General features: G+C 42.9%; 1 protein-coding gene across 1 annotated transcript in view; it reads left to right on the forward strand.

Moving 5' to 3' along the window:
• Nucleotides 1-27,363, forward strand: part of ATP8A2 (ATPase phospholipid transporting 8A2) — a 290,456-nt gene that overhangs the window by 66,768 nt on the left and 196,325 nt on the right. Inside the window, exon 24 of the mRNA XM_035542481.2 lies at nucleotides 23,043-23,215. Coding sequence (XP_035398374.1) covers nucleotides 23,043-23,215 — 173 coding nt within the window. The remainder of the gene's footprint in view (nucleotides 1-23,042; nucleotides 23,216-27,363) is intronic.

Below are 27,363 nucleotides of genomic sequence, written 5' to 3' on the forward strand. Positions count from 1 at the left end.
AGTCTACCTTCATATCTCGCGTGATTGAAGTCAGGCCACAGGGCTTTGAGAGACCTTAGATAAATCCTTGGGGCAAAGAGTGTGAGGCTCACAGCAAGTGTTGGGTAGCAACTTTCTGCTCGTGCAGACCTTCTAGATCCAAGCACTTGCTTCCTTGTTAGGCTAGTATGTGTAGCTTCTACTCAGTATTCAACTGCGATCTGTGACACTCCAGGAAACAGCAATTAACCCCTATGACAGCTAAATGCTGACATGTCATTCAGCACAGGATAATGACAGTAATGGAGTTACAATATTGTCAAACACCCCAATTAGGCCACCAGGCAGAAGTGACAGTGAGTAGTTAGTGGAAAACTGGCCATCAAATCTTTGTCCATTTTCAGGGTCATGAGGAAGCTTTCCTCTGTTTCAAAAGATGGAGGGATTTGGTGTGTGTTATTAATTCAAACTCTTGCAGTTAAAGTATAGAGTTCACTGAAATAACAAGATATAGCTATTTGCAGAAAGACGAGGTATCAGATTCTGCAGTAAAACCGGGCACCGTTTATGTGGCTAATTGTGGCCAAAGATGTCTGGCTTTGACAATTCTCTGCTCTCAGTGGAGAAAAAAGGGTCAGCAGAGCATGTCCATTCTGACGTGGGGCTTAGTAATCGGTAGAAGTCTGGGAAAATGTGGATGAATAAAACCAATTAATAGTTAAGGGAATTTGTATGATCTGGGTTGGTATGGTAATATCTGTGATGTCTTTATAGCAATAACGTATCCTAACTTATCTCTAAATAATATAAGGAAAGGGGGGGGATGAGCTAGAAAACTAACGAGCTGCTTTCTTTTGAGAACTTTGGCTTTCTTTTCAAGTTATTAAAACTTAATTGCTATGTCTCTGTTAGGTTTAATATTCTCAGGTTCCCAAGGGGTTTATAGTTCTATGCAGAGCTTGACAGACAAACTCTACAGTTCAGTAGACAGAGTTAATAGGTTTAGTAAATATTAATAAAATACATCTTTTGTACAACTAAATCTTTAGGGAAATTACTCTGCTGGTTTAATTTTAAAAAGAAACATGATCTCGATGATTTTGTGGAGTTTTCTTATTAAAATTATTTTTAGTAATTGAGGCGGGTATCATATTTGTTAGATAAACTTTAATAAAACTTCAGATGTATACATGGGGTAAACTGATAGGGAACTGAATGGTGTGTTTTTAAAACTCTGTGGGAGGGAAAAAAGCTCTTTGTAAGTTAGTCATCACTTCAGGGAATGGTGTTTGTTTGACTAAAAAAGAGAAGTTTGCCTGGGGCTTTCCTACATAGCACCTTTATATCCTTGGCTGAAAAATAAAAAATACAGGAAACCATCAGCGCGAAAGCAAATTGGGTGCTGTGTCCAGCTTTTCAATTGAGTGGTTACCAGTGTCTCTGGGCAGCAGTTACACAATGACAGTAAGTTTTATTTCCAGTTGTTTCTAGGGTTAGACAAAAGCAGTCAGGCGACCAGCATGCAGAAACCTGGTGCAGCAGCAGAGCTGGAGACTTGCTTCCTGAGCTACTTGTCCATGCTGGGGAAATGCCATTTTGCTCTGGCTGTATATTGGATTAGATCACTTAAAATGGTTGTACTAAAATTGGCAACATTCAAACTTGACTGGTTTTGGAAGCAAAGATGCCTCTGAACTTACCTGAAAAACCACTATAAAGCACCAATTGATAATGTTATCCAAACAAGAACAGGGTTGACATTATATGTTGCCCTGTGACTTCTTACATTCGTTATACAATACAACGTAGTCATTCCTTGCAGTGGCAGTTGAGAACAAATGTGTGTTGATTTTAATGATTTTTTTCCTTTTGAATCTGCAAGGAATGAGTAACCAAGTCTGCAATAGAGGAAGGGGATTGAATTGAGAGTCTGGTAGGGTAGAGTGCCTCTGGAAGAAGATGCTTGGGGTGTTGTTTTATTTTTATTTGTTTTTTGAATGATGGAAGTATGTGAAGCTAAGAAATAGAAGCAATTTAGCTGCTTAGCTTCTTGAGGTAGGAAACAAAATAGTAAAACAGCCCGAGACAGATTGTTTGCCTAGTGGTTTGCCCAGCACCCAGGAGTCATGTGAGCCTTCAATAAATAAATCTGCAAATGACAGGGATTATTCTGGCAAGAGTATTAGCAAGTGTCTTTGCCAAGAATGAGTCATTGCTATTTGTCAATATAGTAGGAGAGTGCTGTGCTCAACGAAATAAAAAGTTGTTGCTATAGCTATTGTACAGCAGTGCAGGGGAGTTACCTGTTATTAATCTCCCAAGAGCAATATAGATGTTACGTAGAACTTTATGTGGTAGTTGCTTACAGAAAAATTCTTCAACTGGGTATTATTCAAACTGCATCTTAAAGTGAGTGGTAAAGAGTCACGTAGGACCAAGCAAGCATCCAGCACATTTCATACTGTTATAAGAGTTGAAGTATTTCTACTGATACTAACTTAACGTCTGCAGGGAACTTAAATGAGTGGACAGCCAAGCTAACTAGTTGCTGGGTGTTGCATACCCAATGCACACAAAATCCTGGGGTGCCTCTGCTCCTCAGTCAGTGCAGCATCTACCACAAAATGGCCTAGTTCCGTACTGGGATTTTTGGTTATTAATATACACACAGTCTAATCATTATTGCTGTCACCACTATTGAATTTTTTTAAATTGGAAGGAAGCTTGTTATATATGAGTGCTTAACAGAAGCCTGATGTTAACGGGGACTAAAATAGACAGAATATTTTAAAGGCTAAATAGAGTAAAAATAACATGGACTAAAATAGGATGAAAAATCCTCTTTTATATCCCACTAAGATATTGAATAGAAATACATTCTGCTGGAAAAATTGGCAGTGTGTTCTTTAAGACCATGCCTACTGCCTCATAAATGCAGCTTCAATGCAGTCCTGAGCTTGGGTTTTCACATACAAAGGGCTGGCTACAGCATCCTTTCCCATTATGCATTTCTGGAACACACAATGCTTTACGAGCAAAGGTTAACTAGGGCCTGAAGGAAGCTCTGAGCAGGAAAGTACAGATATATTTGTAGCAATGAGGACCACTGGCCAACCCAAGAATTATTGCTTCTGTGTATTATGTAAAAGGTAGAACCTCTGTTGCTCAGATCTGTCAGCATCTTCTGAAGGATGTTCTGTACTAACTCATTGCAGTGTCCAACGATGGCTAATTCCCTGACTCCCCCATGACAGGATTTCAGTTCACGTAGTCAGAAATGTAGCCTGTGTCATTTAAGAATGAATATTTTGCTCTTGGAGTTGCAAGTATTGTTATCCTAACTGTGTGTGACTCTACGCTGTCCGTAGAGCTCTAAAAATCTTTACGGAACTGCCTTTTGAAGTTAAGCATTTCTACAGAATTGTTCTTAGCAGCCGAACATATCTTATGAGGATAGTGGAGTAAGTTATAGGAGGAATATGCAGTATCTGGAGCCTTGTGAGACTGAGGAAAAAGTAAGTCTTGGCATCCCTGTGAGTTTCAGAAGTATTGCATACAGTCACAAAAATTGCTGTGATAAACTTGTGTATTTTGAGCACTTGATTCTTATCAGAGTTCATTTCCCCCATGTAAAGCATTTATTGGCTTCAGCTGGGAGAAAGCTTTTTGTGGTTTTTATTTTATATTTAAAATACTAACTTGCGGAACCTGGTTGTTAATTGTTACATCTTAGGTTGTATTAAATTGGACTGAGCTTAGCAAAGGGAAGTTTTCTATTCCTGGGCAGCTTGAAGGTACTTGGAATGGTAAAGACTTTACTACTATTATTATCACTTTTTTTTTTTTTTTTCAAAGCAGTCGTAGTTGAAATAACCAGTAATGCTGTCCAGGGAGCAGCTGAGTGGAGGCACTCCCTTCCTTTAATCTGCAAGGAAGCCAGTAGCCTAGCAGCCCTCACTCCTGCTTGTATCCTTTTTCCATGGCTCCATAAGGATGTCGCAAGGCTAGACCATCCCCAGGCAGTGCCTCTCTGAAGCTGCCAGCAGGAGAAGGGTGCGAGTTCACGCACATCAGCCTTCCCCAAGGGTAGAGCCTCTGCCAAGTAGGTAATGTCATTTGAGGGAGCCAAGTAACAAAACAAAATCTCACCCTACCGAGTGATTCAGGAATATCTTGGTGTCTGTGTCATCATCTCTTATAAATCCTAATTCACTTTTTATCTTTATCTTGTTTTAAATTCCTCTAGAGGAGGCCTCAGGCTGTTCAGGAACCTCCAGCAGTGCACTTCTATAGCTAAAGCCAGCCTCTTTTGAGCAGTGAAAGCTGTGGTGTGGTGACAGCATATGCTGAAGCAAGCATGTGTGTTTGCTTTTTCCAAAAACGTCAAAATAAAAATCATTTGACTTGGAAATGAAGTAGAAATCGGCAGCAATGGTGACAATTTTATTGCAGCTTCTGGCCCAGCTGTAGTGAACAAGTCTGTACAGCCAGGCCCTGCTTCTCCTGGGACGGTGACCTTCAGCATGGGCAGTGGCTGGAGCCTGCTGCTTTCCACGTGCCTCGCAGCCAGGGGCGAGCTGGAGGCCTCGTGTATGCAGTCTCCACAGTGTGAAACTGGGGGCAGGCCGAGGGATTTGGACCTGTGCCACATCCTGTTTGCTGTTGCTCACACATGTGCTGCCCATTGAAGTGAAATCAATTGATCCAAGCAAAGCTTGTTTGTACTTGCTTTCTGTTTTTGTCCCCTTATTGCTCATTCATTTGCTGTACTTGAATTGTGAGACAAAAGGCTCGCGTTTCTTTTGGTGCTATGAAGATAAACGAGCATTGAGCATGGATTGATCTCTGTAGAGTTGTGTAGAAAATCCTCTCTGCAAGCATCTTGACTAAATCGTATTTGAGCAAAACAAGTACATAGACTGAACAGGCTGGCTTGAATAAAGCTAGTTGGCTAATTTAGCCGTGTTTTTGCCATTTCGTGATATAATGCTTTACAGGTAGTTTAGCTAGGGATCCTATCAGTTAGCTGAACAAGTACGTAGCTGTCTGGATCTCTGCATATTTAAATGAGTTTAAGGCTAATTTCTTCAGTTTTTGTATTTTTAACATGCTCTGCAAATGCCAGTCTGAATAGCTCTCCTGTCAAGTTCCTAAAACTATTCAACAAGTAACTCGTTCCTACGGATCTAGCAAGTGTTCTGATGGTACAGTCCCATTGCTCATACAGTGAGAATGTTTATCAGCATCATGCTTAGAATCATAGAGTATCCCGAGTTGGAAGGGACCATAAGGATCATCAAGTCCAACTCCTGGCACCGCACAGGTCTGCCCAAAAGTTTAGACCATGTGACTAAGTGCACAGTCCAATCGCTTCTTAAATTCAGACAGGCTTGGTGCAGTGACTGCTTCACTGGGGGGCCTGTTCCAGTGCGTGACAACCCTCTCGGTGAAGGACCTCTTCCTGATGTCCAGCCTGAACCTCCCCTGCTGCAGCTTGACACCATTCCCTTGGGTCCTATCAGTGGTCACTAAAGAGAACAGATCGGTGCCTGCCCCTCCACTGCCCCTCGTGAGGAAGCTGTAAGCCGCCATGAGGTCCCCCCTCAGCCTCCTCTTCTCCAGGCTGAACAGGCCCAGTGACCTCAGCCGCTCCTCATATGTCTTCCCCTCTAGGCCCTTCACCATCCTCGTAGCCCTTCTCTGGACACTCTCCAATAGTTTCACATCCTTTTTGTACTGTGGTGCCCAGAACTGCACACAGTACTCGAGGTGAGGCCGCACCAACACAGAGTAGAGCGGGACAATCACATTCCTCAACACGCTTGTCTAATCCAGTAGTGTTTCTACCTCCTCAGCATATGCACCTACATTCTTCAGCAGTAAAATTGATTGTTTTCAAAAAAAAAAAAAAAGTAATCCAAGGTAAAGATTTGTGGTCCTGCTGCCATCCTCCCCATCAGCTACAGAGCTTTTACTTTTAGCATTGGAGCATGAGGGAAAACCCAGTTTGCTTCGTCTTGCCTGTTGCAGCCTTCCTTCTTTGACAGGTTTCATTATGCTTCCCGGGAGTGTCCAGAGGCTTGTTTTTCAGGGCATGCTTCGTATTTTCTTTACTTGGGGTGCTCCTCAGCCTTTATCTGCTCAAGCATTTTCAGGAACTTAGGCACCGTTTGGGCTCAAATACGAGGATTGTCAGACTCAAGCGTCGTCTTCCCAGTGGCTTGTGAAGGCCGCCTCAGGCAGGGCAGCGCTGCCTTGCTGGCTGGCTGCCTCCTCTGCTCTGTTTTATTACGAGCCCTGAGAGGGCGCGGACGGGCCAGAAGCCAGGAACGAAGTGGCCAGAGTAGCCTGTTGCGTGCTGCATACTCCCTTAGGCAGCCTCCGAAGGGCAGGATGTCAGAATTAATTCTTTAACGAGTCAAAGTGATGTTCAGGGACTCGAAGTGAGCTTAGGAGTCCTTATGGCAATTGCCATCGGATGGGGCTGGTCAGTAAATGTGCGTGTTCCTGCTTTCCGAGAGGCTTTGGGGAAAGAGGCGAGGTCATGGAAGTACAGCTCATATCAGATCCTTCTGAAAACACCTTTGTGTGTTTCTTTATTACCTAGTCAGCCGTGGGTAAAAAGAAAAAATATATAGTCCAAGGAGCGCAAGTAACTTCTGATGTTTGTCATGCTTTAAAGGCAGAAGTGAAATCTCAAAGGGTATTTCAAGAACTGTAAGTTCGCTCATATTTCTCTTCAATACCTGTATTGTATCTAAATCAAAACCAGGGCTTTAAGAAAACAAGTTGGGTTAAAAGCAATCTGCTGCTTAAAAGCCAGTTTTATTACAGAGCTCGCCTGTGCTAATCTGCTGCTCTGGAACTTTCTCAGCTCCGCTTGGAGAAACAGATTCGATAGTACACGAGCACTTGAAAGGAAGACTAATATGACAGGTTGGCCTGTTGCATGCATGGGACTGCCTTGAGTAGCTTTCAGTTTATAGTTTGCTGTTTGGCTTAATGCTCAAAGTAGTTTCCTTTTACTTAAGTACTAGAATAACTTTGGCTATGCTCTCTGACAGCGGTATGGCCTCTGTTACTTACACTAGCATGCAACTGAGCTATTAACTGCACAGATGCTAATAGTGGCTTTTTTTTTTTAAGGGGGATTTTGGAGAGGAAACTGGGAGTAGAAGCCTAAAAGTAATTGAAACTGGCTTTGGCCTTGCCTCCCCCCTTTTTTTTTATTAGTCTGTAGAGAGGAAAATTCTGTCTTTCCAGCCTCATTTTGATGTCTTACAGATTGACTTTACCTCATGTGAAAAGTACAAACAAAATTTTTTTTTTTTTCACACTAGAGATATAATGTAGGTTAGGAACGCTAGATGATTTTCCATAGTGAACATGATTTTTGGGAAGTGCTTGTCTGTACTGGCAAGATGCTTGAGCATGAGGATATTATGTTGAAGCAATCCCGTCTTGTACAAATCAATCTGCTCAATTCTGTTTCCTGTGGATGGCATTCTTTTGGAGACAGGATGGGTTCTCTCATTGAGTGTTTGTCCCACTGTGGCTACTGTTCAGTCTTTTATTTGTTAATGAACATGGATTTTGTGTTTGTTAGCAGTGGTAAAACTTCTTCAGTATACTCTTGGCTATGTTATTGGCTGTTCTTTGTCTTCCTTGTAGAAAAGTTTTTCTACTGACACTGAATCAGGGTGATAATTATATATTATATCAACAAATGATATTATATACCTACCATGGTATTATAATGGTGATACTGTAAATAAGCACTGCTTTATAGGTATTTCTATACACATATATAGATTAATACCTCTATTTTTTCTCCTGGTAGTAAGCTATAAGCTAAATTTTATGCCCAAGCTGCAGTGTCATCTTTTTTTTGGCTGAGTTCTCCTTAGTAGTTTGTGGTCGCCGGAGTGTACTAAACAAGTTTAATACAGAATCATATGTTTAAGACTCTGCAGCACAGAATCCCATACCTTCATGATCTAAAGCAGAAGGTTGTGGTATCTTGACCTGAAGATAGCTGGTCAGCTGAGAGGTTAGCTTTTCTTTGGGAAATGACTTGGCAGATGCAAACTCTAAACAAGAGCTTGCTCCTGCTTCGGGGAAGCTGGATTATTTTACTGAAAAGAGAAAAAGCAACTGGGACTTGTTTGTTGAAAGTAGAAGGAATTGAAACAAAAAGCCTATTTTGCTGAATGCATTTAATAAAGCTAAAATATCAAAACATAAAGACACTAAGGCATTCCAGCTTGTTAGCAAAACTAACAGGCAGCTTCCTCTTGGCAGAGTACAGTCGCTGGTAATAATTACACAGATGTGTTAGTGTGCAGAACAAGAGTTTCTTTCTTGTGCTTTCTGTAGTATGAGTCACAAGCTATCTTGTGCGTATCGTAAACTGTTCTGTGGTCAACTGTCTAATATGTATGGATAGCAGTAGACAGTCCCATATAGAGCATTCTGGAAGTAAATGAAAATGGTGTAATCAGCCTAATCCTGGTCTTGGTTTAAAGAGAACAGGGTTTTAGTACACTATGTGAAATCCCCAGCCTTCCCAGGATGGACATGTGCTTCTTGCTAAAGTTAAAATAATAAAAAATAATGTCAAACTGAACAAATGCGGTATTGTCTTTCATGGCATTTGAAGAACGATGATGATGAATTGTCATTTTGACAGCAGTTGTTTCCAGAATTGTTTCTTGTACTGCAAGCTTGGCACTTGGAGCGCTAAGGGCAGCATTGCAAAAGGTTCATGGCTTTCAGGATGGGGCCTTTGGCAGTCGTGGGACACTGGATGTCTGGTTGGGATGCCAGTTTGTTGGGCTGAGAATGGTGAGATTTTTTAAAAGAAATAAATCTTAATCATTTTGAGTGAGGGTTTGCAGTGGAGATCAATGTTTGGAAGATGCCATTCCAGTTACCTGTGTTACTCTTCATCTAAAAAAAGTACTGTTGCAGGAAATCAGCAGCTTTATTTCAGGAAGCTAAAATGGTAGAACGACCACTTCTGGCAGCGTGCACTGCCAGGAAACTTCATCTGTGAGATAGTGAGATAACTGCTTAGTGAAATCTTCAGTCAGTTTTTCTATGTTAAGAGGTTAAAGCCTCTTTTCCTTCCTACTTGTCTTCTCCCACGGCCTGAGCCCCCAGCTCAGGGGCTAGAGGGAATTTCATGTGTACTCCGTGATCAAGACATCCCATTGCCTCACGGAGAGTATTAAGCTTAGGATGCAGTCATCTGGCACTCTGCATCAGCCTGGACTTGAACTGCATGGGTAAGTGCTGAAGTGTTCAGCTCTTCAGTGCTGCTGCTTACAGCAGTCTCAAGCTACCTGACTTGCAGGTTGTCTGACAACTCGTGACGCAGGATGTGTATTTGAGTTGGTGTGTCTGACTGAAATATTTGGAGATGATTCTTCTGTCATCAAACACTGCTTGTGAAAGAACATTTTCATTCTTCTTGAACTGTATGGAGTTTGCTCGGAGATGAATGTACTGCTGACAGGACAGAGGAGCCTTCGGGGTACGTTTTCTTCCCTATTTGCTAAGTTCCCAGGCTCCTACATAACCAGTTTGTTATCAAACTGAAAACATCCTATAATTATCTGTACCTTTTGATGATCCAGTACATCTGGACTTTCAGCTGCCACTGGAGACATAAGACTTACTGATATCATCTGTTTATCTAATTTTAGTCAAAGATTGGGTCTATATGTGATAATCTGAGACTTGCTAACCAGATTAAAGATTCTGTATGTAGATGTTTTAGATTAGTCGGCTTACTGTGAAGAGATTTCAGCTTGTAGTTAGATTCTAAACTATAAAAATCATCTCAGTGCAGTCATCTAATATCTGTGGGTCCTTCATATAGATGTTTTTCTTGGCATGTGATAGGAGATCATATTGATCAAGCATTGTGATCTTGCAATTAAATACACAGGTATTGCTGAGTAAAAGCAATGAGAAAAGTCATTTGTGCTTTAAGAATGGATTTTTGTCTTGCCTCATGTTCTTGGTGACGTTGGCAAGATGCTCTATATTTCCATAATATTTTTATATGTTGCAGTTCAAGCAAACGTGGTGAGGTTACTTTCAAATGGATTTGGATAAACAGATGAGGTATTGCTGGAAATGCTTGTGTGAAGTTGTGGTATCCGAGCTTATCAAATACAAGTATGTATTATCGTATATACCAAATAAATATGGATGATGAACTGGCTCAGCAGTAGAACTCAAAGGGCTGTAGTGAGTGGACTATGCCTGGCTGGCAGCCGGTCACTCGCGGTGCTCCCCAGGGCTCAGTGCTAGGGCCGGTCCTGTTCGGTGGTGTTATCAGTGATCTGGATGCAGGAGTGGAAAGCATCCTTAGCAAGTTTGTTGATGATACTAAACTGGGAGGTGCTGTCCCTCTCTGGAGGGACAAAAGGCCTCTCAGAGGGATCTGGATACCTTGGAGCACCCTGGGCAATCATGAAGTTCAACAAGGGGAAGTGTGGGGTGGGTGCTGCAGCTGGGAGGGAGCAGTGCTGGGCACAGGCACAGGCAGGGGGATGAGGCTGGAGAGCAGCTCAGCAGGAGGGGACCTGGGGATGCTGGTGGCAGCAGTGCGTCCATTTTGGGCAAAAAAAAGCTGCATTTTGGGGTGCATTGAGCAAAGCACAGCCAGCCAGTCATAAGGGTGATTGTCCCACTGTATTTAGTGTTGGTGCGGCCTCACCTTGAATATTGTGAGCAGTTTTGGGCCCGTAATATAAAAAGGATGTTAGGGCACCTGAATGCATCCAAAGGAGGGCAACCAATCTGGTAGAAGGGCTGGCAGGCATGTCCTGTGAGGAGAGGCTGAGGACACTTGGGGTTGTGTAGTTTGGAGGAAAGGAGGCTGAGAGGTGACCTCCCTGCTCTCTGCAGCTCCCTGAGCAGAGGATGCACAGAGGGAGGTGTATTGGTGTTGCAGATGATGCGTTGTATTTCAGAGGTAAGTTTGTGGTATGTCATTGATAGTGGTGAAGTGGTTCTTGTGTAAAGCGTAGCGCTTCAGGTTTCGGCAGGAAGGACATTAATAAATGTAAGCACTTCGTCTTGAATTCTCATCTTCATGTGATTTGTAACATTGGTCACTGTGCAGGATGCTTCTAAGTGGATTATATTCAAAAACTGGTTTGGAAGTAGTCGACTGTAAATGGGAAATTCTTTAGTCAAGCAGGGGTAATCCTTGGTTAAACGCTGCTGAATGCTTCAGGCAGCCAAATGAGTTTGCAGATGCTACCAAGCCGTGAGGCTGCTTGTGTCTGTTGGGGTTTTTGGACTGGGTTTTCGAGTGATTTCTCAAGAGAATGGCCTGAAAGAGATTGGATGCAGGTAAAAAGATGAGACTTGAGATCTTGCTGTCGGGCAGGAGTGCTCAGCTGCATGAACACGAGATGGGCAGCAGAAAAGGAGTCAGTGGTTCACAACTGCTTGTGAATTAAGTGTTAAGCTGTGGTGAAAAAGCCAAACCACCAGCTGGAAAGTATGGCACAGGAATAGAGCTTACTCCGTTCAACACAGGTACTGCCTCATCTGTGGCCCTGTTTAACCATGTAGTCGTAGCCTGCTGTCCATACCACTGTGAAGTTTACTTTTTGGCATTGTGGCACAGTTTTAAGGGTTGGAGAAGGCCAAGGTAGTTTTTTGGATGCCCTTAGATGCCGTTTGGATGCCGATCCTTCTCATTGTGAAAGTGTGAAAATGCTTGTCTGAATTTTTGTGAGTAGAACACGAAGTCCATGTTGTTGTAGAGTAGACTGTATTAGGACATGCATATTCTCATATCGTGTATCAGGTTCTTCTTGTGTTTTGAGTTTTTGTTTAGTTGGCCATAAACCACAGCTTTTGGATCAGTCATATATAAGCAGGTGACACTGCACCTGGCAAACACTGCAATGCATTTACATATACAATTTAACTCTAAACTTGAAGCACTTAAAAAGATAAAACAATACATAGAATTAGCCTTTTGAAGGTGGATGTATTATAGGAAATGAATAAAGAGGGGAGGCAGAGGGTCCTGGCTAACAAATCCTGCAGCTTGCTGCTCTACTCAAGAAATGTTCTTTACCAGGCTTTGTGGCGATGTCCTTTGCACTCCTGCTTATAGCCAGGTCTTTGGAAGTTGCCTGTCTGCTTTCAGAGACCTGTTTGCTCTCCTGCTTGAGTTAGATGCCAAAACCTGGAACATTGGCCAAAGTAAGTGTCTGTTTTAGAAATGAAGTGGTATTTCTTCCTTGGTTTGAAGAGGGGTTCCAAGGTGAGCGTTTGCACATGTGCTATTTATTGTGGAAAGCACTTCCAGTGACTCCTCTGCCCAACAGGTGTTGCTCTAAATACTTATATCGTGTTTCACCAGCTTTGGTTTCGACATCAGTTTGTCTTGCCTGTACGTTCATTATCCCGATTCTGCCAGACGTCCTTACAGATCCCTCAGGTACAGCAGCCAGACGGTTTGAAATGAAAGACTCTTCTAAGTTGCAATCAAGGTACAGTGAAAAATTTCGCATAGAGTAGGGCTGGCAAGTGTTATCCTGAGTGGGGGTTATGCAGTGAAGTCCTCCATGAAGACATTTAACCAGGGGTCAGGGAACGTGGCAGGCATTTTGACTTAAAACTTTCTTTTTCAGTACATTGAAGTAATTGATACATGTGATTACTTAAACTATCTGCTCTTAGCAATGAAGCAGCAAAAGTCAGTAAAAACAACTTCTTGTTTGGGTGCAATATGTTGAGCTGGCACATCGCTGTGTTCCCGAACAGTGGCTTAGCAGATGGCGTGATTTATATCATCACATGGACGTAGAGGGGTTTGGACATGATTTACAGGATGATGGAAGAAGCTAACTTGGAAAATCTTTAAATGCTGTAGCTAGCAATACTTTCTAGATTTATGATAGAGATAGCATGTAAGCAAGTAGTTGACTTACCTTACAGTTAAACTAAGTGTTAGCTTAACATCTTACTGTAGCAGCATGTTCTGTGAGGATGGATTTAATTCCTTTGAGATGGAGGAGAGCATGCAGGAGGGGAATGTAAAATATGGAGGCCAGAGAAGGCCAGAACGTACGATTGATTTATCCTTGCTGAATATTTGGCTCACTGAGGTTACAGATCCAGGGGTGAGTCCTTCCCTGCTTTAGATGAAGAGGCTTTCTTGTCTGTCTGCATCATGCTCCTTGCCATTTAGTTTTCTTTCCAAGACCTCTTGCCTTGTGGTTCATACATCATACTGTGCATAGAATGAAACGTGAACATAGCTGCTGCACAAGTGAGATTTCAGTTCTGTCCTGTGCTATCATCTCTGTGGCTCTGTAAGCCTTTCCAGGGAATAGCAGGGAAGGAAGGGGAAGAAGAGATTTATAGCTCATCTTACAGCAGTTGTCCAGTTTCTCTCTGGGTATCAGCTTGTTTTGTAAGATGAAATTTAGGGAAGAGTTGTTATTCTGCGAGATTCTTTTGCACCCGAGGCTTTTAAAATGATTTATTTTTTCTTGGCAAGTATTTGATGCTGTTGTTTCGTACTGGATACCAAACTGCCTCACCCACTGATGTTTCTTACTGTAGCATGCAGGCTTCCCAAGCTCCCATGGGAGCGAATGCACTCTATGGTGTGCTGTTGTTAAACAAAATAAAACAAAAACCTCTAAATAAGAACACTTAAGCTTTTGTTACATAGCCCATGTAGTTCTTTTGATAACCAGTCCTGTTTTTGTCAACTCTTGTTTTCAGTGAAGTCAGCTGAGCTTCATGAAGTTAACTCCATTTTCGTTGACTTCCAAGTTAACTCTAGGCATCGTGGTATGATTTTTAGTATTTGCTATGTTAAATTAAAAAATAATACTGTGGGAAATTGTAGAGCTTGCTTATGTCAATGTCGACCTTTAAATACAAAGCTGGGCGTAGCAGGTGTTTTTTCTGAGGCTTTAGAAAGCGAGAATATACAAACACACCATTAAAAAATTTGTTAGGTTCTGAGTGCAGTCCAGAGAGAAGACCACACAAAGTCTGCTTCAGGATGTTTTCATTTTCTGCCCATCAACAAATTACATTCTGCTGTGGAGATTTATAACAGTGTGCTAATGATGTTACTCCATCTTCTGGATCGAAAGTATGCACACACAGAACAGTAAAATCTGCAAGTTTGTTTTTAAGACAGTAATGCAAGTAAGTGGATTGTGTTTGTGCTTGTAACTTGTTAAAATGGAAATGGAGAAATAAACAGGAAAAGCACATGGGGTAGGTTTGTTCTGGAGTACACCTCTGTGTCTTGAGTTCAACTCAAGCGTAAAGGCTACACCATTAACCCTTAAACACACTTGGGTGAGTTCAAATTGCTGATATTTTTAGAATCAAAATCCAACCCTTCCCTCAGTAGTATCAAATGCACAGAAGTGGAGGAGAAGTAACAGAATTTCCTTAGCTTCCTCAGATTTTTGGAGCTCTGCGGTTGACTGTAGCGTGATCCTTGTTTCATGTGCTCTGAAGCTCTCATTTACTTGGTAGCTGTTGTGTGAAGGGATTCCTATGCCCTTGTAAAGCTCTAATTAAACTGGTGATGTTGCTCTGGTTAAACAGAATGCTTAAGCATGTGCTCAGGGCTACTAAACTGGTAGACCTTTTAGTCCTTACGACTTTTATCAGGTTGTGACCTTTAAATAAAATGGTATCTGTATTTTTAATGTGTGTGAGTGGGGAAATCTGTCTGGTATGCCAGTATAATGGGGTCTGACTGGCAGGCCCCTCTCTAGGATTCCCTGGAGCAGCTGGATGCTGTGTGGGTGTTGTGGTTTAACCCGGCCGGCAGCTAAACACCACACAGCCGTTCACTCACCCTCCCCCCTCCCTCTCTGGGATGGGGGAGAGAAACGGGAAAGTGAAGCCTGTGAGTTGAGGTAAAGACAGTTTATTAAGACAGCAAAATAATAATAACAATAATAATAATAGTATTACTACTAATAATGTGTATGAAACAAGTGATGCACAATGCAATTGCTCACCACCCGTTGACCGATGCCCAGCCTATCCCCGAGCAGCCGGCCCCCCCACCCCGGCTAGCCACCCCTATATATTGCTTCAGCATGACGTCAGATGGTATGGAATACCCCTTTGGCCAGTTTGGGTCAGCTGTCCTGGGTCTGTCCCCTCCCAGCTCCTGCTGCACCCCCAGCCTGCTCGCTAGCAGGACAGAGCGAGAAGCTGAAAAGTCCTTGGCTTGGTGTAAGCATTGCTCTACAACAATTAAAACATCAGCATGTTATCAGCGCTCTTCTCATCCTAATCCAAAACATAACACCCTGCCAGCTACTAGGAGGAAAATTAACTCTGTTCTACCTGAAACCAGGACAGTGGGTATAAAGGAAGTTTTGAGGGAGGGGAGGAACAAGTTCGATGTGGATAGTTGCGATGCTTTGTAATATTCTATTTTTTCAGAACTGCTGACAAACTTTCCATTTACTCTTGATGGATATTCACCAAAAACTGCAGTGATACTCCACAGGTCTGAGTTTATCCAGGCACTTTATTAGGACTAGTATTGATTTCTCCTCTGTCATGCTTCTTCTGGTATAGGATTGATTTATTCCTGCTTGATGTGACTCAAAGAAGAAAGTTATCCCTTGATGTCAAACACAGAGTAAAAGCTAGGTATCAAAGTAGAGATTTCTGTTGTAGTTACCAGTAATGAGTTGCCCATGGAAGAATGTATTTCCCCACGGTTTCCAAATGTTTGTTCATCTGCTTACTGAGGAAGTCTGTAATATACCCAGTGAGATTTGGGGCTGCTTTCTTTTGCTTAATTGCACTGGTCTACAGGATCAGTAAATAGGCTTTTTTTTTTTTGAACGACATTTGTAAGTAGTTGGAAGGAACACAAGTAGGAATCAGTGCTTCTTTACTGTGTCAGCTATGAGGTTGTAAGTTAGCAACACACATGTTTATGGAGAGCTTTACAAAATGCAGTTTAAATGGGATGCTTGGTAAGTCATGTGTTCTTTGTAGCTTTCTGTGGTGTATTAAACCTGCTACTAATTCTGTGACATCTTATAGGCAAGGTGAGTAAGATACGGGCATGACCAGGGCATGAACAAGATAAGGCATATATATGCATAGCCAATAACAATAACAAGTTGTGGAGAGGCTAGTAATGTCATCTCATGAGAAACATCACCTTCTGGAAGTCATCCTGTTGCTGCGTGCCTTCTTTGGCTCTTGCTTTCTCTGGGCAACAGACACTGGATGTTGAATAAGTCTGTTGTGCCTGTTCTCTAGTTCTCCTCCTCCTCTGCACAAGCAGATGGTTTGCCTCAGTCCTTCATCATGCTTTGGGGCAGGTGGAGAATCAATGGAAAATGAAGGAATTTCTTGTAAAGCACCAAAGGGCTGGCACTTTTGCCAGCCAGACAGTGAGAGAAGTGTGACTTCTTTCACAGCGCTACACAGAGAGTGAGGGCAGGGACTGTTTGCCTCTGCTTGAATTAGTCAGAGAAGGTTTTTCTTTGTCCTGTGAATGGATTGAGAAGAAAGGGGCTAACCCTGCATTTGAGAGCAAGAGAAAGGCTAGAGCATGACTGAGAGGTAGCAGTGAAAGGGGGAATAAAAGCACTCCAAGGTCTCAGAGCAATAGTCCTTGGGTTAAAATTCTGTTATTGATGACATTACCTAAAGTGCACCCCATACCATCGCTGGGATTTCCGTGAATGCTGTTACTCCACAGTGCTGCTCTTGAAGTAGACACAACAGCTGTCCTTCCCCAAAGACATAGCCTTGTTTTTCCTGGACTGATCTGTTACGGTTTAAGCACAGTCATTTATTTTGTGTTTATTTTTCAGGGACAGTGTAAATAAAGCACGCTGCGAAGTCATAAATCTAATCCCTCACAGCTTAATGGGGAAGGAGAAATTGACACGTTCATTATTGTAATGAAGAAAGTGCAAAATGTAATGTGTCTGAAATAGCTGCCCTGTGCTGACAGTACCCTGTACAGTTGGTTGTCAGACTCATTAATTTAATCTGCAAATTTGTCTCCTATTTGGGGCTAGTTTCTTAGTTTGAGTCACAGTAAGTTTGTTTGGAATACCATACAAGTGAGTGGGGCTAGAGAAAATAAATTGAAAAGCAGCTTCTGCTCCCTTTTTCTTTCGTTTTTGTGTGGAAGTGGCCCAATTCTCTTCCCGCTTGTCTCACCCTGAATAAGTTAAGTCATGTAATTGTCACTCCACTTACCTGATCCTCTTTTCCTGTTCTTCCTCCTCCTCCTCTTCCTCCTTTTCCATTCAGTAGTACTGTTTTGACTATGTTCTCAACCTCTTCACCACCCAAAATTGTTTCCATTTCCAGTGTTTCTTTTTTTTTTCCCTTGCCTACACACTGTTCTGCATCCTGCTTTTACTCTCAGATGAGGTCACGTCTCTCCCCTCGCTGGCTTTTTGATTCACTTCCCACAGTTCTGGATGGAAACTCAAGATCGAGGACTCTTCTGTAACAGGCCCAGTCTGGCTCAGGACCTCCCTGAGCTGCCAGCTGCTGGGGTTGAAGAGGCTTTTTTGGGGGTTATTGGTATGTGCCTGCTGCATGTCTTGTTCCTTGTTTGGCTTTGGCCACTGACATGATGGGGAGCTTCTCTTTTGATTGATTATAGCTATTTTTCTGTTGTATTTTACTGTCTTTATTGTTGTGAAGCTGATCTAGTCAACCTTGAGAATCTTCTGAAATAGCTGATTTGAGAGTTGGCATTGGCTTGGAAGTGCTGTAATGTTCAGCAGATTTGTGATGTATGTCAGACTTGGTTTTTACTTAGTTTTCTTATTGAAAGTGTTACTCATGTAAAAATATGTAGTCTCTGATCACCACAGCACGCTCAGTCTTGGAGCTCAGTGCACTGTGGTGGTTGTTTGTCTTGAAAGAAGTCAGATGAAGCTCAGTCAGAACCATGCATGAAAAACATTATAAAAATTAAATTTCGATCTCTGGTGTATTTTTCTGTCTAGAAACAAGGCCATTTTTATTTGAGCTGGAAGTAAGAAGACAAAGGAAAAAATCCTTTACCATGACATTATGAACACATGCATTTAAAGATCATTTACATAATCCCCCCGTAGCATAAATCTTCTCAAAAAGACTGAAATCAATGGGAAAGGAACACTTTTATTGCTGGTTATTTCATTAAAACGTTCGTGGGAGTGATAAGGGTCCCAAGTACTTTGGGTTACTGTGGTGAAACTGCAGGTTGGCCTTAAGCAGCTGGGGGGGAATCTGGCCCTTAGCCAAGGTTAACCTGCAACATTTCTTTACTTGGTTCTCTTCAAAAGCATTTGTCCAGTCCTAAGATGTCACATCTGTATGTTAATAGACTGCTTTTGTGGGAGCTTACAATACTGTGGCTGTTTTAATTAGCCAAATAATTGAAAGGAGCTTTCTCAGGAGTTCAGTATGAGTTGAAATATGTCACTGTGGTGGTCTTGCGCCAACTGCAGACAAGCAGCAATGCATTGTAGTGGACAACATGGAACAATCTGAGATGAAGGATGCTTCTGCATGCCTATGGAATGTGAGGTGTAATGCAGACATTTCCTCTTCTGCAGGCTGGGAAAGTGTAGGGGAACAGGAGTATTTATGGATACGATATACATGGGAGAACGCTTCTCAGCTGGAAGATGAAATCCACGTCAGAAGGGTTTCTATGGGACATTTTGGACAACTCAAGATCTATTTTTTCCAACTATTGTTTCTAGCTGTGAACTCTAGGATGTGCAGATCCTGTAGAAATATCCTGTAGAAAACCCTAGTAGATACCAAGCATGTTTTCCGTGCATGCTCTATTGACGTTCTTATACCTGGCACCCCTTATGTAAAATAGTCATCTAACCTCCTACAGTGGGAGGAACAGAATTATATGCATAGTTTTTCATCACTGTATTCACAGAAGCTGAATGACTTTTCTGTTCTTTTATAGCGCACAGCAACAGCACGTGAAAGCTTAAATCAAGGAATTAAGAACGTGTAGTACAAGGAAACTTTTTCTTTCTGCTTTTTTTTTCTCTCCTTCGTGTATAGACACAGACACAGACACAGATTTCTAGGTTGGAAGAGACCTCAAGATCATCGAGTCCAACCTCCGACCTAACACTAAGTACTCCACTAAACCATATCACTAAGCTCTACATCTAAACGTCTTTTAAAGACCTCCAGGGATGGTGACTCCACCACCTCCCTGGGCAGCCCATTCCAATGCTTAATAACCCTTTCGGTAAAGAAGTACTTCCTAACATCCAACCTAAAACTCCCCTGTCGCAACTTTCGCCCATTCCCCCTCGTCCTGTCACCACGCACGTGGGAGAACAGACCAACCCCCACCTCACTACAGCTTCCTTTAAGGTAACTGTAGAGAGCGATAAGGTCGCCCCTGAGCCTCCTCTTCTCCAGGCTGAACAAGCCCAGCTCCCTCAGCCGCTCCTCGTAAGACTTGTTCTCCAGACCCCTCACCAGCTTGGTCGCCCTTCTCTGGACTCGCTCGAGCACGTCCATGTCCTTCCTGTAGCGAGGGGCCCAAAACTGAACACAGTACTCGAGGTGCGGCCTCACCAGAGCCGAGTACAGGGGGACAATCACCTCCCTAGACCTGCTGGCCACGCTGTTTCTTATACAGGCCAGGATGCTGTTGGCCTTCTTGGCCACCTGAGCACACTGCTGGCTCATATTCAGCCGACTATCAACCAATACTCCCAGGTCCTTCTCGGCCAGGCAGCTTTCCAACCACTCATCTCCCAGCCTGTAGCTCTGCTTGGGGTTGTTGCGCCCCAGGTGCAGGACCCGGCACTTGGCCTTGTTGAACTTCATACAGTTGACCTCAGCCCATCGCTCCAGCCTATCCAGATCCTCCTGCAGAGCCTTCCTGCCCTCGAGCAGATCGACACACGCACTTAGCTTGGTGTCATCTGCAAACTTACTGAGGGTGCACTGAACGCCCTCATCCAGGTCATCGATAAAGATATTAAAGAGGACCGGCCCCAGTACCGAGCCCTGGGGGACACCACTTGTGACCAGCCTCCAACCAGATTTGACTCCATTCACCACAACTCTCTGGGCCCGGCTATCCAGCCAGTTTCTAACCCAGCGAAGCGTACGCCAGTCCAAGCCCCGAGCAGCCAGTTTCTTGAGGAGAATGTTGTGGGGAACGGTGTCAAAGGCCTTACTGAGGTCAAGGTAAACCACATCCACAGCCCTTCCCTCATCCACCAAGCGCGTCACTTTGTCATAGAAGGAGATCAGGTTCGTCAAGCAGGACCTGCCTTTCATAAACCCATGCTGACTGGGCCTGATCGCCTGCTCGCCCTGCAAGTGCCGCGTGATGACCCTCAAGATAATCTGCTCCATGAGCTTTCCTGGCACTGAGGTCAAACTGACAGGCCTATAGTTCCCCGGGTCTGCCCTCCGGCCCTTCTTATAGATGGGCGTCACATTGGCTAGCCGCCAGTCAACTGGGACCTCCCCCGATAGCCAGGACTGCCGATAAATGATGGAAAGCGGCTCGGCCAGCTCCTCCGCCAGTTCTTTCAGTACCCTCGGGTGCATCCCATCCGGCCCCATCGACTTGCGCACATCCAAGCTTCTTAGCAGGTCACCAACCATTTCCTCATGAATAGCAAAGGCCACATCCTGCTCCCCATCCCCTTCCGCCAGCTCAGGGCACTGGGTATCCAGAGAACAACCGGTATTGCCGCTAAAGACTGAGGCAAAGGCGGCATTAAGCACCTCAGCCTTTTCTTCATCCTTAGTAACTAGGTTTCCCCTCGCATCCAGTAAAGGATGGAGATTCTCCTTAGTCCTCCGTTTCGCATTGATATATTTGTAAAAGGATTTTTTGTTGTCTTTAACGGCAGTAGCCAGGTTGAGCTCCAGATGAGCTTTGGCCTTTCTAATTTTCTCCCTGCACAGCCTCGCTACATCCTTGTAGTCCTCCTCAGCGGCCCGCCCTTTTTTCCAAAGATTATAAACCCTCTTTTTTCTGCTAAGCACAAGCCGCAACTCTCTGTTGAGCCAGGCCGGTCTTCTTCCACGCCGGCTCGTCTTTGGGCACGTGGGGACGGACCGCTCCTGTGCCGTTAAGATTTCCTTCTTGAGGAGCGCCCAGCCTTCCTGGACTCCTCTGCCCTTCAGAACCGCCTCCCAAGGGACTCGGCCAACCAGCGTCCTGAGCAGCTCAAAGTCAGCCCTCCGGAAGTCCAATACAGCAGTTTTACTGGTCCCCTTCCTGGCCTCGCCAAGAATAGAGAACTTTACCATTTCGTGGTCACTCTGTCCAAGACAGTTTCCGACCACCACATCTCCCACCAGTCCTTCTCTGTTTGTGAAGAGAAGGTCTAGCGGGGCACCACCCCTGGTGGGTTCACTGACCAGCTGCGTCAGGAAGCTATCTCCCACGCTCTCCAGAAACCTCTTAGACTGCTATAGATGTTGGAAAAATCACCAATGAAAGTATTTTAGGAGCATAAACTTGTTTCCTGCTATTTCAGTAGCGGAATATGGAACTGAAACTTTTGACTCTGACGGATGTGACATGATAGAAATGTAACCTTAAATACTACTTTTGCCATCCTTGTTTGGGGGGTTCCTGTATGCAGGTTTGTGTACATCTTTAGTTTGTTCAGCCACTTGCAAAGCTACTAACTTCTTTTGTGAGTTGAACGTAGAGGGGAAAAATCCACATTCCACATGAGTGCTGGCCTTAGCTCAAGTAATCTGTGTTCTTCAGGACCAGCAGATATGTAGTCCAGAGGAACTAGTTTAGCTACATTATTTTATTTTTATTTTTATTTTTTTTAACGTCTTTCTATTAAACTGGAGATGCAAATATGAAATACAGCACTTGACAACAGTTTGTGGCTTTATAATCCTCTGGAGAAGTCAGCATCTATAAAAACAATGAGTGGATTGCAATGATACATAAATAACACATTTTCATTTCTGACAGTTATAACTCTATTCTAGTGGCTTTTCTTCTTCTATAAAGCAAATATATATGTGTGTATATATATATATATATATATATATTTCCTTTAGACCACAACTGAAAGATCGTAAATTGAGTACCTTTAAATATCAGTAAGTAGAAGGATGTGTAAAACTTGGTTTAGCACAGTGTAAAGCTGCATAGTTTTGAGATGACCATGAGTGCATCTTCTATTTTTGGTTGGTTCGAGTGGAGAAAGCAGGTGAGAAACTGAGTGAGGATTTACTAAAACAAAGGTGTTACATTTGCATAAGCCTTTTATTTTTTTAACAAAAAGAAAAATGGGAAAATAATGTAGTCCAGCAGGTAGTGATAATTTATCACTTAAAAAGCAGTATATGAGTTGCTGGCTACTGAAGTCTTTGCTTTTCATATTCTGCTATCCCATGTTCCATGAATCTAGACCTTCTCTTTCAAAAAGTGTGTATGCACTTAAGATCATGAGAAACTTCTCGAACCATCTAGCTGTGGCTAACTCAGCTGGAGCTGATAGTTGTTCTACCCTGCACAGGACTAGAACTGACTGCTTTAAACATGAACTTCATGGCGGTGGGAAGGTTGAAGTATTTGGGGTGGTGGTGTATCATGAACACTTGATTTTTCCCAGCAGCAGCTGTCAGTGGAAAACCTCTTTGGGGTAGGGAAGATGGTTTGAACAAGTAATAGTACTTCAGATGGAGCTGGAAGGCAAGAAGGGCATTAGGTTTTAACTGCTCTGAAGTGTAAGAAGACATACCACACTCCTGAGGGCACGTGCTGTTCAGGAGCGGGTAGCAGAGGTGCCACTGGAACAAGGCATACGTTTCTCATCAGGCTGATGCAGCTTTTATTGATGGGTGACCCAACCTAGAGTCCTTGCATGAGGTCCTATTGAAATGCTAAATCGTGTCAGTGCTGGTTTGGTGCATGTGTACATGTTTGGTGCATCCTTGCGTAGTCTGGAAATGCCTTGTACCATTTTAGATACGCTTGTTATATTAAGAAGAAACATGATTTATTTCTGTTTGATTCTTAGGCAACAAGGGCTTCTTTGACTCAGCATTGTACCAGTCTGGGGGAGTCGCTGGGCAAGGAAAATGACATTGCTTTGATTATTGATGGCCATACGCTGAAGTATGCCCTTTCATTCGAAATCAGGCAGAGCTTTCTGGACTTGGCACTCTCCTGTAAAGCGGTCATTTGTTGCAGGTAAGAAATTCTGTATCATTTTTTTTCTGGTAACAAAACGACCATGAAGTTTTGGGAGACTTTATCTAGTATGTTAACTTTCCTTTCACATTTAGTGCTCTCAGGAAATACAAAAGTGGGGGAAATATTGTACTGTTCAAGAGGAAGTAAGTTGTAGTGGTGAGCCACTTGATAATATAATCGATTTCTCTGCTGTGAGACTGCTGAGAAGCTGGGGCTGTGTTGGAAGAGGCAAAAAGGAAGACTGTAGAGAAGTATTTCTTCTACACCACAGCCAGGTCTGTGAAAGTATTCATAAGGCTGACTGACAGGCTAACAGAGTTTAAGATTTCAGTTCTTCCTGGCCTTCTACGGGATGTTCTACAGTACAGCAGTGTTGAACGCCTTCAGGATGAGCATTCAATCAGCTGCGTGTTCCCTCCTGGTGGCAGAACTCTGCTAGCTCTTGAGACCAGTCTGAAGAGTATGTTGGAAAGCAACTTGGCTAGTAGCTTCTTTCCTGCTCCTAGTGGAAGAAGAAGCAAGCCTTTCCCTAAAATTAAGGGTCATCTAGTAACTCAGTTTCTCTGCCTTAGTTGGTCCTAACCAAATGTGATCACTTCTATAAAATGCTAAAACTGTGCCTAGTTTCCTGACTGTAGTAGACAATGGTGATAAGCAGCGATACGTATGGGGTCATTTGTAAGCAACAAACTTTGTGACTGTCATTTGTTTTAGCTTTGGGGAAGTTTTTGATGACTTGTGGATGAAGTTAAGTTACCTTTATTTGTCAGTTGTGTACGCAACACAGGAATGTATGTAACAGTACAATTTGCCCAATTTTAAATGTTCGACTACTATTTTGCTCACAGCAGAATTTGACTATTTATGGTTTTAGCTGTGTACAGAAGTGGTCCCATGTCCTGACTGCTACAGAAGAAAGGAAATAAGCCCAAAGCAAGTGAAAAATAAAAGTCAACCTACCTTACTTTCTGTGTAGCAGGAAGGTTGCATTATTTTTAGCTTTGAAAGAAGATTATGTAGCTTTGGGAATGGTGTATATGTGTGTGTGTACGCGTGCACACATGCATGTCTGTGTGCACATCAGTGTGTATTGCTGGTGTACAGGGAGAACTGTGCCCTGGAAGGGGTTGTCCGTTTAGGTGGACAGGAATTGTTTTCTTGCAGATCCTAGAAGCAAGACCTGCTTTGTGAGGGAATGACTGTATTGGAGATCCTAGACTACTGTTGTGCAGTCTTATTTAAGCATGTACATAATAGTGTGCAAAGATATTACACGGCAAAAGTAATTGCAGTCCATGCACCTGAGGTAGATACATGGACTAGATGCAAACCCATTGACCTTTTCCGTCTCTGACCAGTTTTTTTACCAAGTGCTGGCATTCCGAGACGGGTCTATGCCAGAGCACAGTGCTGGGGCCTGTGCAGCTCAGCCAGCATCTTCGCTGATGACCTGACAGATGGAGTGCACCCTCAGCAGGTCTGCTGACAGTATGAAACTGGCAGGAGTGGCTGTTAGAGAGGGGTTCTTGCTGCCTTTCTGAGGGACCTTGGCAGCGTGGGGAGCTGAGCAGAGAGGAGTCTTGTCAAGATCAGCAAAGGGACATGCAGAGTAATGAAAGTGGACAGGAAAAGTCCTGTGGACCAGTGAATGCTGCTGGCTGCCAGGCTAGGTAAAGAACAGCTTTGTCAGGAAGGGTGTTGGGATACTTGTGAGGATAACAAGTTGTCAATGAGCCAGCGCTGCACCCTACCAGCAAAAAAGGCTAACAGTATCCTGAGCAGCAGTAGAAGTATTGTTGCCAGCAGCTTGAACACAACAGGCTCAACTGTTATTGCAATTGAAGATCAACATTAAATACATCTGTCTTTCTCGTTGGCTGAATGTTTTGCAGTCCATCCTTGTCACTGACATGCATTGGTTTCAAAGCTCTTCTTTCAACGTACTCCATTTTTCTTGGATTCACACGTTCAAATTTCTCAGTAAATATGTATTGGTAAAAGTGCTTTTCTAAAGCTCTTGACTGTCCAAGGAGAATACTCTGAAGCCACCATGTGCTTGTTGTTTCACACTAACTCTCCACGGAGGTATGCCTCATGTACAGAGCTGCATTCTTTTCTTTGTTCTCGCTTTCCTTGGGCTTAAAGAGCATGAAGTGCTGAGGAAGTTAATTGACCCCGTGTTGTAGGCTAATGCTGGTGTCTGTGGAGGAAAGCCGACAAACACTGAGCAAATACAAAGCTCTTCTTTTCATCCTCTGTCACTACACCCTGGTAGAGATCCTCCTGAGGCAGTTGTTCTTGAAGATTTGGTGAGCTTGGTCAAAGATCTGTGTAGTTGAAGCATATCATAAATTGCAAATGTTTAGATTTATAGTTCATAATATGTATGTAATTTACTGAAGATAATGAATGGTCCTATTTTGTAAACAGAAATGTAATACCAGGTATTTTCTCTTCTGCTATTTCATAGTCAAGCCAACAGCAGTTTTAATTATTAGTGAATTAGAAAATTGAGGAACAGTGCAGAAAATAATGTGAAGTGTAAATCAAAGGGAAAATATGATGTAACTTCATAGGCTTAAAAAGAGGAATAAAAATAACTGTGTTTTGAATCCCCAGGGAGAAAGAGGAATGCCTTTATTAGCCTTTAAGTCTTTGCAGGAACCTTCCATTTACTTGCCAGGTGCTTGATATTGAAGAAAGAAAAACATTTTTTTTCTACGCTGGGCTGTTTTTAATAGTACTTTGTGTGTCAAATAAGACAGTGCGTTTAAACTGCACAGGAAAAAAGTTTTAAAATGTAATTGGCACAGCAATAGGAAATTTCAAATTAAACGGAGTTAGTTTTCAAACAAAAATGTTAATTGGGAGGGGGATCTGGGTCTTTAAACTTAATGGTATGACGTTTAACCACTCTAGGAGGAGTTGTGTTGCTATTCTCAACATAGCATAAATTCGTGAGACTTAATATTTCATAAATTTGCTATAAGGTTTTCATCCCCTTTGGGGTGTTTCAGCTGCATTTGGCATTCAAGGATTTTTTTTAATATACTTAAGATATACTGCATGCTCATTTGCTGGGCTTTAGGCATAAACTGTAGTTGAACTTGATTCTCAGGGGTAATCTCTTAAAATGAAACTGTAGTAAGCCTGGCCCCATTTTGCGTTTAGAGGGGGAGATGGTATCTTCTGATGGGGTTAAGTCTTCCACTGTTACAAAGTCACTAACAGCCCACTGGCACAGTGGAGGAACAAACAACCCTTGGGAGGCTGGGGAAGCTTGCAAAATCAAACCAAACAATTCCTTAACAAAAAGGCTTGATTTTTAAGAAGTTTTTCCAGAAACTGACAGGTCTGATTATCTTCCCTTACACTGACTGGGTGCGCAACCAGTCCAGAGTGAGCAAAATTTGCTGTTCAGTGGAAGTAAATGTTGCCTGGATGGGAGTTGACTTCCAGACCTCATTTATGAGATCTGGGCTGTTGATCATTGGTCTATGGATTTCAAATGTTTCCATTAAATTTCTGTTGTTAATTGTTTTGTGCAAGCAGCAAAATGTTTGAGGTGGATATGAGACTTTTTGGGGGTAACAAAATGGAGCTTCATCATTTATCTGGTGTTTACTCCTCTTAAAGAAAGCTGGGTTTTACTGCAGATCACTGTTTGGCTTCAAATATAAAAGCAGCAAAAAGAAGCATGTAACCTGCATGTGACTGCAGCGTATTTAATTCCTCGGTGAAGAATCTGCCTCGAGTTGGAATACTTGTAATTGAAATATGTGATGTTTCAGGAATACTTCAGGAAAAAAAAATGTTGTTGAATAGAGGTTCTTTGCAGGCAGCAATAGCTCTGGCTTTGTATGGGCTTAATGCCCATATTAACAGGGCTTGCAGCAGGAAGATGCAAATCTATGGCTTTTTAAAGACTGAATCGTTCCAAACATTTGAAGTACTTAAGGATAATTTGTTGGACAGCAAAAGTGGAGTCCTTCCTTGAATTTCTCTAATAGGCATACGTACAGTGAAGCAAGGATCTCCAGCGAGATGGGTGGCATCAGGCTGGGACCACATCCATCACTGGGCTGCCTCAGGGTGTTCTCTTGGATTACCGTATTATTCTTTTGCCTCTTGTGCTCTTGTATTAT

This window comes from Cygnus atratus, chromosome 1, assembly GCF_013377495.2.
Source record: "Cygnus atratus isolate AKBS03 ecotype Queensland, Australia chromosome 1, CAtr_DNAZoo_HiC_assembly, whole genome shotgun sequence".
Classification (NCBI taxonomy): domain Eukaryota; kingdom Metazoa; phylum Chordata; class Aves; order Anseriformes; family Anatidae; genus Cygnus; species Cygnus atratus.